The sequence below is a fragment of the Balaenoptera borealis genome (genome assembly GCF_965194805.1).
Source record: "Balaenoptera borealis genome assembly, chromosome: 15".
NCBI classification, from domain to species: Eukaryota; Metazoa; Chordata; class Mammalia; order Artiodactyla; family Balaenopteridae; genus Balaenoptera; species Balaenoptera borealis.
In genome coordinates, this window is record NC_138871.1 from 49,730,081 (window position 1) to 49,748,825 (window position 18,745).

The following is an 18,745-nucleotide window of genomic DNA, read 5'->3' on the forward strand; positions in this document are numbered from 1 at the left end:
AACACATTTACATTGGGAAATGTGTAAACTCTGTGTGTGTATGTGTCTGTATCCACATATAGTTTACACATACATATATAGCAAATATTCAAGAGAAATTAAGCTGGTGTATTCTCAGTGGTCCATATTTTATTGGACTGAGCATGTGCACAGGGAAGTGATTAAAATTGCATTTTCTTCAGTACCTTACCTAACAAGTACTTACCTGATTAAATTGGAAGTGTGGGGTTTGAAAAATCATTTCAAAATAATAAATAAGTTGATGTTAGGGATGAAAGTTGTGATGCAGTTTATGTCCTTTTCCCAGCTGCTTCTTATCTAGGTCATGGCAAAATAAATGCCATTACTTCCTACTTGCCTGAGTGGTCCTTATACTGTTCACTTACTGGCTAACTCTTGGTTGTATTTTGAAATGAGCAAATACCATCTTAAATAGATGGTACATAGACAGATCACAGATAGGAAAAAAGAAGAATTAAATTTGGATGTTTGAAATATTCTGACTTTTTCTTAATAGAATAAAAGCATTAAGTGCATTTAAAACAAGTAAAAAGTAAAACTAAAACAGTCTCCTTAAATTAATTCTTAAACCTCCTGGACTTTTAGAATATAGTCTGTCCTCCCTATCTGTGGGTTCTGCATCCGCAGATTCAACAAACCAAGAATGGAAAATATTCAGGGAAAAAAAAATACCAGAAAGTTCCAAAAAGCAAAACTTGAATTTGCCATGCACTGGCAACTATTTGCATAGCATTTACATTGTATCAGGTATTACAAGTAATCTAGAGATGATTTAAAGTATATGGGAGGATGTATGTAAGTTATATGCAAATACTATGCCATTTTACATAAGAGACTTGAGCACCTGCGGATTTTGATATGGGGTAAGGTGGGAGTGTCCTGCCACAGACGCCAAGGGAGGACTGTGCGTCTACATAGGTATACATATTTGTATATATAATATCCTAAATGACATACCTGTTTAAAAAGACATTATAGTCCTGGAAACAGAGAAATAAGCCCCTCTGCCTAAACTGGGCTTGAAAAGACGTTTTAATCAATAGTCACATGAAAAAATTCCTCTGCTTAATTGTGATATTTGATTCATTTAGAGATATTTTAATCAGGACAAATGGAAAGAAAGTGCTGGGTTTTTTTTAGAACAGTCCATGTAATTTATAACAGGGTCATTCTTTTGCATGGTGGCAAATAGCTGTTTGATTGTCAATCTCCTACTTAGCAACTGCTATCAAAAACTAAGTGAAATTTCCTGCTGAGACAAAAACAAAGTTTGAAGTTAACGTCATTAGATATTCAAAAGGAGTATTAGACAGCGTCATGATGAAAGACATTCAGTGATCTCTGTACACATTTACTGATAAAATAGGATAATGTTACCTATTTCCTAGGTTGCTTGTGAGGAGTAAACATATAATACGTATAAGTATCTTGTAACATAGCCTGGCAGAAAGTAAACCCTCCATAAATCGGAATTGATTCTTCTTGAAGTGTTGGGGTGGGTAGTTGTTGTTTGATGACATAAAACCTCTCTCACGAGTGAAAGTGAAACTCTCAGGATCACCAGCTTCCTGTATATATTTTCTGGCTGAGAAACCTCATGCGCAAAGAAAGCCTTCACTGTACTTCAAACTACAATAGGGCTATCAGAATAAAAAAGAAAGTCCTAATCTGCTTTGATCTCTTTGATCCTACTGTTTGCAGCTCTATTAATTACTTTAATACACTGACCAATCATCTACCATGTGCCTTGTTAGCTGTTACCCTTGTTATAACATTTAGATTGTACAACTCCATTAATTCACTGTAAGAATGATAATATTGTTATTCATAATGATAACAACCACATTAATAAGAGCAACTACTATTTACTTGAGTGCTTACTCTGTGCCAGGTCCTGTTCTTAGCACTTTAACTGAACTGTTATTCATTTTTTACGATAACCCTAATGTGGTAGATATTATTATCCCATTTTACATATAATACTGAGCCTTTGCAAGGTTGAAGGACTTCCACAAAGTCACAGGATTGCAAGAGGGTGAGCTGGAATTCTCTCTGAAGGCTGACTTGAGAACCAGATTCTTAGGCCTCACTTGTGATTGCTTCCAAGAATGAAAGAGAAAACCAAGGCTCAGATTAAAAGGAGTCATTCATGTTCTCTCAGGGAGGGTCATGTTGGAGTCAAGATCTCTGCATAGAACTTCGACTCTGACTTCAGCACCTATTTTACCACCCCTCCTACTCTCATAGTTAACATATGAAAAGTCTTGATCAATGCCTGTTAATTAACTTAATTAATTCAAGAGCCCCATTAAGACTTCTAAGCTAAAACATATTGATAACAACAACAACAAAGGTCATGATCTGAGTGGCAAATATTTTCCTACTGATCTGCTTATTTCACACACACTTACCTCCTGTGGAAAGAGATTTATCTATCAGCCACCAGTTCTTCAATACCATCTGTACAAACCTTAGATAGATATAATCCCTGAGGCATGTCTGTGTACCTGAAGATGTGGTGAACATTCTCTTTACTAATGGAATAGGGGTTTCAATACATCTCAGAATAGGGAATGATATCCTGGCATCAAAACCACAACTGGAAAAAGCCAGACAAAGAGAAGGAACAATAGGGCATCTTTTACCTCTTCCCCAAATCACAGAGATTGAGGGGAAAAAAGCTCAAGGATTTATGGATTTGACATGCCTTTCCTTTTTAGATGTCTGTTTTAGAAATTAAGAAACTGAGACAGAGAGAGATTAGGCAGCCTGACTTAGGTAAAAGCTTTGTGATTAGGGTAAGTCTGTATCCAGACTACCAAACTTCTATTCTTTAGCCTATTTACACCCCCTGCCTTTTTAGGACTATTATCAAGATCAAATAAAATACTCAGTGACTGTTTACCTCAGATTTCCAGCCTAGGCATATAAAAACACAAACATACTTCTCCTTTTCTTGCCCATTTAAGTGTGAGTGACATTTTGAAAATTCTAACAAATGTTGGAAGAAAGGGAAAAGATCATCATAGCAATGTGTGGAAATTGTATGGCAGCTAAAAGATAACAAACGAAACCCAGCAAATAAATAACAAAAAACCCAAGACCCCTTTTATGTTTCTGTTCCTTTGGGATTTATGATATAATTTCATGAAGCAGGGAAGTGAAATTCAACATTTTGAATTACTCTTCAAAGAAACTGAAAATCAGTATCCACAAAGAAATATTGATTCCATAAAAAGATCCAAATAGGTGTGCAATAATGCCACCAATTGTTAAGATGATAAAGTGTAAGGAGATTTGTTGAAAGTTGAAACTATTAAATAAATTACAATTTTTAACATAAATATGAATGAATATGAATAATTATATATGATTGAAAACCATATTATCTCAGAAGCAAAAAAAAAAAGATTTGGCGTGCTTACTGGCTACTCCTTGTTATTATAATTGAACTATATTCAGGTCATATTAAGAATAAGTCTAACTTTAGAAAAGTAGAGTGATTATGAAATCTGGGTCAGCTGACGCAGTTGTGTAGATCTGAGAGCTATCAGCCTGCCTATCCAATATCGCCTTTCTGTCTTCTAGAGTTGCCTTTCAAAGAATACAAAATAAGAAAAAAAACCACACTGTGCTTCTCCTCAAGATAGTTCTTCTATGAAAATTATTCTACCCCTGGAGAATTTTAAATCAGGTGTTTTTACTCTAAAAGCAGTTTACACCCCATAAAATGAGTTTGAAGGTGATAGGTCAACGTGCCATTTGTACATAAGTTTCCACATTTTCCTAGAGAAATTAGCTAAAAATTATAGCTAGGTTATGAGATGGGTCCACAATACTGCATTCTGTTATATTTTAACTATATTTGTAAATATTGTTATTAATAATAGTCTATAATCTGGGAACTAGGTTTAAAAAAAGTGAAGAAAGAATGTTATTCAACTCTCAGCAAGTATTTATTGAGTGTCCGCTCTGTGCCAGGCACTGATCTTGTTGTAAGGTTTTTGCCTGCATAAAGCATAAATTCTAGTGGAGATTCATACTCCCTTTTTGGGGTGAGGGGGTGGTGCGTGGCTCACCCTAAGTATTGTGATCTAGGGAATCCTTACGTTTCTTCTCCATCTCCCTGAACCTCACTGAATCACCAGGGAACCCAATTCACTCATGAGATTATAAATCTCTCACTGAAATTCTCACCTACAAGTGCCCTAGCCCTACATTTTTTCAACTTTTTGGTAGCTGATGTGGGACTCATGAGACAATAGATCCTGCCTTATATCTACTTGCTCATGTCAGAAGCATCCAATTCCATTGCTGTGGTTCTATTTCATGGTGATGTGTTAGCATTGATCAGCATTACTATCTGCATCATTTGGGTCAGAAAATACTCATTCCTGATTAATACCTACATCAAAGGAATATCCATATATTAAAATATAAATCACCAGGAAAAGATGAAAACAAATATACAGGTTTAGGTAGCTCAAAAATCATGGTGAGAGGTTATAAAACTTGGAAAATCATCCATGAAAAGCATTTTATCCACTACTGAAGATTCCCAAAGAAAGACAATCCTAAATCAACTTTCCCAAGGCTTAATAGCTCTTTCTCTTTTCTAGGAAGTATATTTAAGAATTAATCTAATTCCTTTTTGTTATTGCTTGAGTTCATTTTCCCTTCTTTTGTTGTTAATAGATGCTTGTTAAACCTTTATACATATTTGTTCAAAGAATAAGGGATATGGTATTCTTTATAATAATCCTTCTTCAAGATAAAGGTAAACTGAAACACCAGGACTAGCATTGAAAAGATGTGATTTATTTAGTTGGCACAAATCATGTAAAAAACACCAATTATATGAGTGTGCTTAATTTCTAAACATTTTCTCATAATGGATTAATTTAGAACTAATATCTCTGTGTCTCCTAGATGATAATAAAGAGATGATGATATTTATTATCATGCAGTTTGATGTAGTTGATGTTTATTGAAATCTTACTATGTGCTTGGCATTGGATTGTTTGCCATGTAGATTTTCTCACATGCATTTTCTTCTGTAATCATTATAACCATCCTGTAAAATATAGTGTCTCTATAAACAAAGCTTAGAGATCATACAGTTATGTAGTGCTGGAGCTGGAACTTGAGCTCAGGGAGTCTGATACCAGAGCTTGCACTCTTAATCACTCTAAAAAATAAAGTATCCATTAACAAATCCTATCAGGAAATTAATCAGCCACACTATTGGCTCAATTGGTCATGGGTTTGGAAGAAATAACAGCTGTCTTGACCTGGTTAACTTGATAGCACTAATCAGACACAGGCTTATTTTTTCTGTTATGCAAGTATATTTTTATACATGGATAAATGAATTTAGAAACTGACAGTGTTGGCTGCTGTGAAATTTCGAGTGCCTTCGTAAAAGAATTTAGATAGTTATCTGGACATAGATAACTAATTTATCCTTAAGTCTGTATGACATATCTTTTGGAAATGTAATTATCCATGGTATGGATTTTGTAGAGAAAGGGTATGAATCTCTATGTTAAAATAGCTACGGATTTATTAAGGTGATGTGACAGCAGATGCATGATATTGTGAGCCCTGCCAGTGGATTTGTCCAAAGTGCTATTTGGAGTCCCCCAAAAGCCCTAGGACTATTAACAAGCAATGAGAACTACCCAGCCACTTTAGATGAAGTGCCTTTGGAAATGAGGGTACAGGACAAACTTTGTTCCACATTTGTATACATTAAAAGTGAAATGGAACATTAGTATATAGATTGAATGGATTTAGGATAAACACCAAGTTCCAGAGTTAGCTAACATTATTCAAACAGTTACTAATGCAGGGCAGGGCAAGAGAGAGCTTCTGTATCTTAGTCATATTTTATGATTTTTCTGAGAAAATTCAGGATGTTTTTCACCTCAACTTGTGATTATTTTACAAAGTTAATATGCACCATAGATATATAGACCATAGAAGAGATCCTGTATTTTAGGTTACTGGTATACAAAAGTATCTAATTTCAAATATTTTAGTGATGGCAAAACTGAAAAACCTCAGTACTTATATTTAATAAACAAAGCATAATAGCCAGCTAACAAAAGCAAATGGTTCTACACATGCTTGGAATAATGAAAGTTCTGTGCAGATTTATTCAAGTTATTTGAGTTAACTACAGGTACTTTGTGTGTGTGTGTGTGTACACATTATTTGAATGAAATTAGATTAGAATAGTTATGTTCAATAAATTGATACCTGGATTTTATTTGGCTGAAAAAGCTGTCTTATACATCAAAAGGCACTAAACATTGTATGTCTTTTCATAATCTACTTGGAAATTACATGAACTGATGACAAGTTCGAAACATTAAAATATGGGCCCAGTTTCTCACTGCTATCCTCTGCCTACAGGTTGTGTATAAAAATAATGATGTAAGGCTGGAATTATCTCGACTTGCCAAGCAAGGAGACCCAAAGATGAAGATTCATGGAGTGGTGGCCTTTAAATGTGAGAATGTTGCAACTTTGGACCCAATCACCTTTGAAACCCCAGAATCTTTCATCTCTTTGCCTAAATGGAATGCAAAGAAAACAGGCTCCATATCATTTGATTTCCGCACAACAGAGCCAAACGGCCTCATCTTATTTAGTCATGGCAAACCACGGCACCAAAAAGATGCCAAGCACCCACAGATGATAAAGGTTGACTTCTTTGCTATTGAGATGCTGGATGGCCACCTCTACCTCCTCCTAGACATGGGGTCAGGTACAATCAAAATCAAAGCCCTGCAGAAGAAGGTGAATGATGGAGAATGGTATCATGTGGACTTCCAAAGAGACGGACGGTCAGGTAATTTATCATTTTTTATGCTGTTTATCTGCTGGAACACCACTCCTAAGGAATTAAAACCAAGACATATTAAAGAGTTCTTGCATTTCTGTCTTTAGGGTAAAGGAAATTGTTATTATTTCTGTTTCACATCATAAAAGAATCAGAAGGAGCTAATTAATCATCATAGTTGGGCATCAAACCCCAAATGCTCAAATGGCTTCTAGAATAGCTTCTTAAATGAACATTAAATGGATAATCAAGTGCCAAATCTTGCAAGAAATTTCATCTTGAATTTGCAAATGACAAAATTCAGTGTTCTTGTGTTCCCAATGATCTCTTGTATCATTTGATGTTTGGAGGTGCTTGAAGTGGCAAATATAAAATATGAAAAAAATTTCAATGATTCATATATAAAATCCTTAGTTTAATACAGTACACTTTTTTATCCAAGGTGGGTCTGTGGTATCAAAAACACTTTAATCAATACAGTAGGATTTCAAGGATGCAGGCAAAACTCCGCTGCCTTCCAAATAGCTTCCCTTTCTGATGAAAGAGGTTTGGAATTCCACCAACAGGAATTCATTTCTCTGGCTTCCTTTTGCTGCACTTTTTTTTCTGGAACCGTGCATGTGAGGTGGGGGAAGGAGAGGATGATTGTAGTGAAGGCCTGAAGAAACAACGTTTACTTACTCTGAAATGTGGAAGTAGATTAGGGGGCTTAGGGAGTTGAGCAGCATGAGGTCTGTGGGGGCAAGAATTATCCAGGCAAAGGAAATAGCATTTGTGGAAACCCAGAGAGCGAGAGAGGGAGAGAGAGAGAGAAGCCATTTGTTTCAGGTCTATAACTATGTATTATGTCTTTTACTTTCTTCACCCTGTGCTTTCATGCTGATTGTCCTTCTCACTTACAAATCAAGTTATCTTCTTATAATTGAAGATGGCTGAATTTAAACCTGGCCACTCTCCTCCCCTCTCTCCCCCAACTCCCTTATTTGCTTTTGTACTATACCATTCACTCTGGATTTTCCACTAAATACCAGGGTAAGCTTGGCCTAGGCATTTTTTAATGGGCCTGGATTTCTTTCTTCGTAAAGCATGTTGGGAAGGATCCAGTATTCAGTGGATCCTAGACCCAGTGACAGGGGACCAACAGTGATGGGAACTAGCATACTATATTTTTGCAAAACTTTCTGGGGGACTTGACGATCAGCCAAATTTGGGAACCACAGATCAGATGACACCACGTGCTTCTTTCGGATCCAAGAATCTGTAATTACCATCCTAGTTTAGAAGGGCCATGCTGAAGCCCTGGGGTGAGCTCTCCTTCTCGCAACGCACTCCTTTCACAGATTGCTGTGTCACTTGTTTATTTCTGGCTTCTCTGCAGCAGAGCAGTTTCCTATTTTACAATTATTCATGCCTTCTTTTCCTGTTTATTGATCAAGAAGATCGTGTTTGCCGTCCTAAAAATATCTTTTTTGCCCACTAAAACAGAGATGAAATGCATGAAAATTGGGAGGGAGCTAGGGGTGAGGGTGGAGAGTTGAAGGACAGTCAGAACCTATTACTCTGATCCCCAAGATATCTTGGAGATTCTGTTTCTGACTCATCCCTCTCTGGAAACTTGGTCTCCCTACATTCTTTCATTTCCCTAAAGTTGTTCAAAAGGAAGATTAGTTACCATTCTGTGCAATCTGTGCTATGTTGTCATTATTCTCCAGTATCTTAGATAACTGAGAGTAGACAGTAAAAGATTTTTTTTTTTTTTTTGGTCTGTTGTACTATACTGATTCCATTAGTAACTGGATTCCTCTTTGTTTTTCTGTTTTAAGCTGAGAGGAGTTCATTGATAGGAATACAGAAATATGGCAGTAGAGGGCCTCCCTTTGGCTTCCCCCAGCCTGTTTCTGCCAGAGTTAGCAGTTAATTTGCTACTTAAGAACCTTCAGACAGAAGACTTAAAAGGAGGATGGGAACATGGTCTAATCTTGTGTTTTGAAATATTAACTTATGGATGTTATCACTTGACTTAAAATACATCTAGACTAAAATTTTGAAAATGACTTTTAAGAATATATATAATTTTAGTCAGACTTTACAGCAATTTAAAACATAACTGATTAAGTGGATATCTTTTGGAAGTTCAGAGGGGCAAAAAATACTACACTTTAGATCAATGAGGTATTTTCTAACTATATGAAGAAATAAATACATGGTTAATGTCAAAATTTTAGTAAATGCAAAATGATATAAAAAGGAAAATAAAGCCATTCATTATTCATTTGATAATGATGATTTATACCTGGATATTTCTTGCCAGTCTTAAGTGGTGGTGCAATTAATTCGTTTCCCAAGTTCCTTGGATGACCTATTACAAAAAGGATCAGATAAATACCTTAATCCTCTAGCCGAGGAAAATCTACTTTTGCTGTTTGAGCTCTTTAATTCATCCAAATAACCAAAAGTTTATTAACTGCCCTGTTTATACCCTCATTGGAAAAGGTCAGAGCAGAAAATATCAACTTTAATGTACAAAGTTCAGTGCTGGATGGGAAGAAGAAAGAGATGCCTTAAGAAAGTGTTATTTGCAGTAAGAAAGAAGATAAACAAAATGTGGGATTTTTGTCAGAATCCAATGGAAAGATTTAGTATGCTTGGTTGTGTTTTGATGGTAAAGTACTTTTATTTGATTATGATTTCAGATTAGTGAATTGGAACAAACAGTATAAAAACCAATGCTCATTCACTAAACCAAATTCTGCCTTTACTAAATTGAAAAAAAAAAGAGCTCCTTATGTTGGCCTAGCTCAAGGGAGTTTAATGTAATTTTAATAACTGCAGCTGTTAATATTTTATATATAGTATTTTAATTAAGTTCTGTATTTGCACACTGCATTGTGTGCAATGGTTTGGTATAAAGTAGCTTTTTAAAGATTGAATGAATCTTTAAAATGGTTTGGTTTGGTATAAAGTAGCTTTTTAAAGATTGAATGAATAGCTATACTAGCTTTTATTTTACTTAAAGAATATTTCTGAGTTAGGCTTGGTAAAATGCTAAGATTTATAGCTCAGTTAAAACTAAGAAACATAGAATTTCAAGAAATAGTTTCATCCATTTTTCACATCAGTTATAATCAGAGGCTATATGAACATTACTCTTACTATAATGTGGGAAACAATATTGATATGACAAGAGGGCAATGTGGGCTGATTTCTGACTCATGGACAATGAAGGTCATTATCTATTGATTTGTCTGGGATCCTCCTTAGCTGAATATTTAAAAACATTAATGAGCCATGTTATCTCCATTATTAAAGTAGAGGGAGCCCAGATGTAGGAGTTATTCCTTCTCTTATTGACCATACTAAAGTAATAGGACTAAAAGCCATGGTCATTAATTTGATGCTAATAAATTTTGGCTGCCTTGATCAGAGATCGTGTTAAAACTATATTTGGTGGACAGACTGAATTTTTTTTTTTTTTTTGAATCTGATTCTTTTTTTTTTTTAATTTATTAATTTATTTATTTTTGGCTGTGTTGGGTCTTCGTTTCTGTGCAAGGGCTCTCTCTAGTTGCGGCAAGCGGGGGCCACTCTTCATCGCAGTGTGCGGGCCTCTCACTGTCGCGGCCTCTCTTGTTGCAGAGCACAGGCTCCAGACGCGCAGGCTCAGTATTTGTGGCTCACGGGCTTTGTTGCTCTGCGGCATGTGGGATCTTCCCAGACCAGGGCCCAAACCCGTGTCCCCTGCATTGGCAGGCAGACTCTCAACGGCTGCGCCACCAGGGAAACCCCAGACTGAATTTTTGATATTCCCCGGTTTATAAGGGGAACCCATGTATGACAGGGACTATATTCTTTATGTTTATATCCTGGTGCTTTCTTAGGCAATAACAGTTGCTCAATACATATTTGGTGTGAGAAAAAATAAAGAATAAAAACATGTGAATGGCTCAGTGCCAACCCACCCCAATATTCTAAAAATGGTAACAGCATCATTACTCTTGAAGAGTAATAGCACTCTTTTAGTTGTAAATACAACTTTTTAAAGAATTACATTACTTCCTGAAAGCAGTTGAAACAATATAGGATAACAGGTGCTGTCCTTCTTTTATGAATACAGCTCCATCCTCCAAGCCCAGATGTCCAAAAAAAAATGCGGTGAGGAAGTTAAACAATTGTTAGAGAACTGTGATAAACCTCGTACAAAAATGACAACCTTTTATGAGAACAGGACTGCTATTCCTGCTTGTTCCTGAGCTCCCTATATCATTTAGCAAACATGTAGGTAGAAGGAACATTAATCCTGAGGGAAAGCATTCACTTCTTTCTGAGGGCTGGGATATGCAACCACAGTAAGCATGCTACTGACGAGGAAGATAGTCACTTAGGCTGTCCATCTTTCTGGTTACTTGCCCTTCAGTCCTTTGTTCACTAAAAGGTGGGTACCTGAGCCCTTTGTTTGGTAAGAAATATTGTCTTCATCTGAATACTTTTCCAAAACTTCATTTTCAGCACAATTAATTGTATTGGGTTATATGTCCCTTCTTCCATTCTGTGACTTGGGGAAAGAAAGAAGCACTTTCCCAAAATTTTACTGATACTGTTTGGTCACAGTCTTTCCGTGCAGTGTGGTTTCTTCCGTTGCCGGCTTAGTCTATGACTGGTGCCGTGCGAGGCTAAGTGGACTAAGCCACAAGTGGCATTTTCAGATCCTGCACTAAATTGGCAAAGGATTAACCATACCAAGTGCCAGCCTGATTTTGTGGATCAGAGTGTATGGTTTGAGTGCCACAGAAAGTGGATATGCTCCATAGATAGTATAGCTACTTAACAGAGCCAAACCCCTAAGTTACTGAGTTAATAAATATGATTGATGGGGCTCATTACTCTGCAAACTTTGCAGGACGTACAGCTGAACATTTTCTTACCAACACCTCCTCCCTTTCCAGGGTTCCCCTTTGCCTCTCTTTTGCTCCCAAACTCAACACAAGACAGCTTCCCAGGTATTTAACTAAAGCATGAATTGTGCTAAAATTAGGAGGAGATTAATGACTGTTTTCTTGGGGCATGGATATTGTTTAAATTTGTGTTAAGCTGTTTGGCTGAGTCAAGGGTATCCTCTCAAGTATTTTTATAGCAAACCACCAGTCTTTTTTTTTTTTTTTTTTTTTTTGCAAACCATCATTACACATTGAAATCAAAGAGAAAACTCATTATTCTTGTCAAATTCTACTTGTGTACAGCAGGGTATAGCAGATTGTATCAGCAGTTATTCATGGGTAAGCCCACATTTAACAGCTAAGAAGCCATTGAGATTTGAAGTCATAGAGTTCCAGTTTAAGAACTAGAAATTACAGAGGGAAAAGCAAAAGGCTCTCTCCCGAGTACATAATTAGAGGTTTATAGTAATCACTGTTTGATGTGAACAGCACTTTCTAGCTATCTATTACCAGCACTGATTTCTGTGTATACCATTCATGAATCTCCACTCTCACGCATTTCTACTTGAACGACCATTAGACGATTTCTCCATTTAGGCCTTGATTTGAATTTGCCCTCTGATTATAAACATTCCTCCCATGCTTCTACCTAGTAGCCTGTTGCAGACATTTGAAATAACATTAAGTAAATGTATAATGCTTTATTTTGTACCCATGCCCATAAACCATTACCCATCCACGGTAAGACTAAAATACCTTATCAATAATTTATCAGTTATTTGATGATGCTAATGACTAGATGGAGTCAATTTTGCATAAAGTTATTTTACATTTTGTTAAATTGATCCTTTATTTATTTATTCTGAATGTGTTTTAAAAGAAGATAGTCATCTGTTGCCTTCCCCTCCCGTTTAAAACATTTTCAGTTTTACACATTTTCCTCTAGTTTTTTAACATGTAAGCATATTTTATAGAGTCGCAATTGAAGTACAGACTTACTTTTTCAGACTATTTGGTTAATATGATGTCATAAACTCTTTTTTACTTAAAAGTATCCAAGTAACAAAAATTATTTTCTGTGAGTTGTGAAAAGAACATCTAAGAATCAGAGCAGAGCTTTACAGAGGCACCTTAACCAGGCTTGCAGGGTTGTAGGACTCAAATGTATTAACATATACAGTGTCTGTAGAAAAGAAAGTCAGAGAGACAAACATTGGCAGTACCCATCTAAGCACTGCCCAAGGGACTTGACTACTTCACCCCCGCTATAGAGATAGGGGCAGGTCATCTTAATTGAGATGGGGGCGGGGGTGTCAGAACATCCTAGGCTAATATTATTAAAGCTCCCGTCATAAATGAATAAATACACATTTGGATTATAAATTGACCTCCCTAAAGAAATATTCCATATCCTGTGACAGTTAATTTCTCATGGAGAATTAATAACTTGGCCTTCTTATTTTATACATTGGTCTTGTGGGTTTGGTAAATATCAGTCAAACTCTGAGAGGTGGAACCTCTCTCTCTAAATTCACTAAATCTCCTTTCCAGGCCCACCCGGCCAAGGGGCAGACCCTGGACTAGGGTGTCAGGTGCATCCTCAGGAAATAGGCATTTAGCTGACCACACCAGCCGCAGTGGCCGGTACTGTGGAGTGCGGCGCGGAAATCTGGGGAATTTCTGCAAAATAGTAGTTTAACTGCTGCAAAACACATCACTTGATTGATGTTTACAACTTCCCAGCATTGTCTATGATCATTTTTAAAACTCATAGGTATACATATATTGCTATGAGTATGTGTGTTTGTACATGTGCCTGTGCTTAATTCATGGCGTGTCTGTAACATATAAATATGTGCTGTTGGTGAAAATGTTCAGGCAGTTCAAAAAGTACACAAGTGAAAAGTTTTCCTTTGCCACACACTCCCCTAACCAATTCACTCCCACCTTCGTAGGTAAAATAGTTTGGTGTTGAAAAATTCCCAGATATTTTCCTATGCACCAGCATATCTGTAAATATAATTACACGTATAAAATAAATGTAGAGCTTCTTTTTTACATAAACAAGATCACTCTTCACCAATTATTGGGTGACTTAAAAAAATACTGAGAACTTTTTCTATGCCATTCTTCGTAGTGACATCAGATATCCCTAGTTTGAATATATCAATATTTACTTAATCATTCCTCTATTGATGGATCTTTAACTTTTTACTTTTGAAAAAATTTCACTGTTTTAAGCTAATTTATAATGAAAGTCTTCATATTATATCTTTATGCATATTGGTCAGAATTTCTGTAGGATAGATTCTGGGAATTGGAATTGCTGGATTAATTGCATTTTTAATTTTAAAGATAGTGACAGGTTATTTTACTAACAGACTGTTTCAGTCTACACTCTTATCTGCAGTACATGAGTTGCCCTTTTCTCCTCTCTCTTGGCCTTTATTAAATAATATCAAACTTTTAAATTTTGCTCCAAGACTTATTTTTTCATATATCTGTTTAATTTCTGAAATTCCCAGCTCACAGTAATCCAAGTAAGCAAGAAACACATAGTAATAAGCAGAAAACAGAATATTAAGATTGTTTTTTGTTTTGTTTTCAAGCAAAGTTTATTCAGTTCATGTTATAAACCTAGTACATGAAATTGTTTTTAAAAAGACCGAGAAAACTAAAAAGAAAGAAAGAGTAAAGAAAAAGAAAGAGGAAGGAAGGAAGAAAACTATCCATTCATAATCTGACTACTCCAAAACTCCCATTATTAATATTTTGTCTTTTTTTTTAACTATCTATTTATGGGACTTATGTATTTTGCATTTTGCATCATACCCTGCAATCAATGCTTCATTCTGCTTTTATCACTTATATTATGCCTTTTTACTGAGTTTGGATTTGTTAATAGAATACTAAATTTGACAAGTAAATTTGTAAGTTTGTAGAATCTGATTCTCTTCTGCAATGAGAGGTGAAGCAGAATTGTAGATAGATAAAATTTATATTTAATTAAAATTATTTTAAGCAGTAATTTCAAAAATTTTTACTCACTGAAGAACTTTAGTGACCATCCAGTCAAGTCCTTTATTTTGCATAAGAGCCACATTGAGGCCTAATGAATCTATTATCTGGCTAAGCTCCTCAGCTAGTGAGTTGCAAAGCTAGAACATGAAAATTGGTTTCCTTTGACCAGGCAAAATCATTTCCCATTACAGCACACTATTTTCTAACCCCTCATTTCCCAATCACTTAAACTTTTGCAGTAATTTAAAACTTGAAACCAAATTAACTTATTTTAAATCTCACCTTTTGCTTCACGTTTCTTTTCACTCCATAAACTAATCTTCTAGAAATGGAATAGCCAAGAAAAACTGGATGAGAAAAAGGGTAGAGGCTAACAATTTATAAATACCAGATCAAATCATGAAGCTGATTTCTATTTTTATAACTAAGAACTGTTTTCAACAGTTTTCCCCCTTTTATGTATACTTTTACATAAAATGTGAATTTATATTATTTCGCTTTTGTTTTATCTTTTGCACATGCCATGAAAACAACTAGGTTTAAATGTTAAGTTAATGTGATTTCTACATTAAGATGATAAAAGTCCTATGTACACAAATATATTTGTTTTTAGCTGAAATTTCATTTCTTTAAAAGCAAAATAGCACAGCAGGGTGCTTCGGATTCTTAAATACTGAAGCATGAAACACTGATCCAAATAAGTTCCCAAATATGACTACCATCTACAAGTTATAATAGCTCAGATATAACAATGTTTTACATAAAATATTTATTTAATTTGCCAGAAACTTCACGTGTAATTATAGTGGAAGAAGGTGAAATGTGTGAAATAATCAAGCTATTCCAAAGAGAACATGTCAGTATTTGTAGTTCCTGGAAAAAAAGATAGAGGGATAAACCAATAATATACTCAGATTTTTGTTTTCTCTTAAATATTTATTTACATGTAGTCATACCCCAAACTTTGGAAAATGCTTATTTTCTATTGATATATACAGCTGTGGCAACTACTCGTCTTTAATGATCAATGAATAAGGTTTAAATAGTCATTTCATGTTTTCTTGGTAACCACTGCCTTTGTAACTCGATTAGAATGAAATAGGCACTTGAGAACTTTAATATTGAAATTTCAGTGTTCTATGTAAGTGTTAAATTGATTTAAGCAAATTCAGTGATTCTATGATGAGTCCTTTGCTTAGGTGAAAATGTCCTTTGATTTCATGTCAAGAATAAAATCATTAAGGAATTAGAGATTCAAATCCCTTACCAGAAATATTAGTATTTCAGGACATTTGCACATGTGTAGGCTAAAATATCAATCTCTGTTTGAGTTTGACTAAGTAATAAAATATAATTATTATTTCAAATAAATTTTTACTCTTTGAATCTTCAAAATATAAAAATAATCATTTCTGTTCCCACTCAAGTTCTGCCCTTTCCCTTTTTTTGCCATCCCTTTTGTAAAGATTTTCTAAGGTATAAGTGAATTGGCAAAGCATCTAGAGCATACGTGTAGTTGATGTTTGGTCATGGTCGTTCCATTCTATTATGTTTGTTTGCAGGATATTACAGTGAATAATATCTAATACATGCGTTTGCTCGTTGAGACTCCATACCTTGGATCTGGGGCTAAATTAATGAGCTAATTCCTCTTGAAGTTGAAGTTAGGATTATATTTCTTTTGCTTCCTCTCCCACCTTTCATTGCTTCTTCTTCCCATGAGAACTTTAAAACTGTCTCTCAAAGGGATAAAAAGGAGCTATGAGAAAAACAACCTTATCCTTTATGATAGTACCCTCTCAGTGTTTTTTGAACTATAGGTTACAACCTGTTAGTTGGTTCTGAAATCAGTTTGGTGGGTCATGTCTAGCATTTGTATTAATAAACTTATCTAATAAGAAAACATTATCGGAGTGCCTCAGAGGTAGTAGAGGTAAATACTTTCCTGTTAAACGGTTATTTTAGTGTGTGTGTGTATGTGTGTGTGTATGTGTATGTGTGTGCATGTGTATGTGTGTGCAAGTGTGTGTGTATGTGTGTGTGTATGTATGTGTGTGTGCACTGGGCTACATGTAAACCGCATGAAACCTGTGGATTAACTTTAGGTGTTGTGATCAGAAAGCTCTAATCTAATCACAAAGTTATAGTGAATATCTTACCCTGGCCACAACGAGCACATTCATAGAGACATATCTGAACTTAGATCCTTCGTTCAGAGCAGGCACTAATGCACCATAAATAAAAATTACAAGACCTAGTCACCCCATTCTGTCAGACAAACTCTTAATAGATGAGTATCTGAAACACTTGGCAGCAGATTTGCCCCGAGAGTATAGGCACACTGAATATGGAAACTCCAGAGTGTCCCGAGCTCTGCAAACTATGCAGAGGACACAGAGAGTGGAGTGTTATGCAAGCCACCGGATTCCCTCATCTCAGGAATCCTCCAGGTATCCTTAGTGTCAGAATTATAACACCACGAATAAGGACAAGACAGTTTTTCCAAGTGTTTTCCCCTCCCTGAGCTAAACCAAGCTTGTTCCATGAATAAAAAGGCACATGGGAAAAATTGCATATTTAAAAAATATATCCCCACTCTTGTAAAACTTTGTCATTGTTCACTTGCTCTGTGTCTCCTAACTGTTGTCTCTGAATATGACGTATTCATTTCTAGGAAGTCTTCTTGGATTAGTTGGAAAACAGGGGCTGGCATCTCTCTCTCTTTTACCTTAAAAACCTAAAAGTCACTGTGTTCACTGCATACAACACTTTGCTTTCCACATTTTTTTTTTTTAATGTCCACCTTACCTTTTGTCATTAATACTTAACTCTTTCTCATCATTTTCTAACTTACATTATCTGCTGCAGAGGTTAGGGATCAACTCACTTCGTAGGGCATTTTGAACAGTTAAAAATGCGTGTAATGAAATTCTGTTTAGAAAAGTGTCACCATTCTCTCTCGAAATTATATATTTAATTTCCCCTAAATGATTTTTAAAATATTTTTCTAAGTGGGATTTTCCGGTTCCTGTATGTTCCTAAGTGAATTTTCTTCTAGACACTTGCACAAATGTGAACAGTAAAAACGAGCACTTTGTCATTTTCCCCTTTTGCTGCCTCCTTCCAAAATCCCTATTATACCCCCCCTCTTTGGAAGGCCAAAATAGCAGTGCCTTTGAGTGTTTCTCCCCTAGGACCTTTTTCCATTTCTTTCTGTGGAAGTCTAGAGAGACGAATGTCTTCTTAATGACTTGGCCGATGCCCTTCTCCCTCACAAAGACAGATCCCATTGCACTGCCCGCATCGAGGAGCAGCCCTCTGCTGGGATTTGGGAGTCTCCTGGGAACAGTGCAGGCCCTGGCAGCCCTGCGTGCTTAGATACACGTTTCACATTCACCACAGGCCACAGTTCCATTTGGAGTGGGCCTTCGCTAGTTGGCGAAAGAACTAAAATGCATCTTCCTACCCACCCTCTACACACACTATCCTTACCCTTCCCTTTTCTTTCTCTACCTCTGTACCCCTTCTTCTGTCTTCAGGCCTCTCCCATTTTGTCTGCACTCTGAAACCCTGAGGCTTCTAATCCACTTTCTCTTGTTAGACTCTAGGTCCCTAGTCTGCTTTATGGTCTAGACCTGAGAGAGAAATCTGGGATAATCTGGAAATGGGTCAATGTGGTGTCCTTTTCGGGTATCATATTTGCATTTTTACAAAGATCTTTCTGAAGATAGAATATTAGTGGAATTTTGAGTAATCTGGTGGTACAGGATGAAAGTTTTGATCAGGAAAATGCCTGCTGTCTTTCTTTTTTTCTTCTTTTAATGGATTCCATAAATATATATATATTTTTTCTGTGATCCTCAAATAATCCCATGTGAATGTCTACCTCTTCATCCTATGCTTAAGGCTAGGATTTCCGTGT

General features: G+C 35.9%; 1 protein-coding gene across 22 annotated transcripts in view; it reads left to right on the top strand.

Moving 5' to 3' along the window:
- The window catches only part of NRXN1 (neurexin 1), a 1,113,486-nt gene that overhangs the window by 492,600 nt on the left and 602,141 nt on the right, over positions 1-18,745 (top strand). For all 22 annotated transcript variants that reach the window (XM_082357957.1, XM_082357959.1, XM_082357962.1 and 19 more), the window contains one exon: positions 6,439-6,877. In XM_082357957.1, the coding sequence (XP_082214083.1) occupies positions 6,439-6,877 (439 nt within the window). The remainder of the gene's footprint in view (positions 1-6,438; positions 6,878-18,745) is intronic.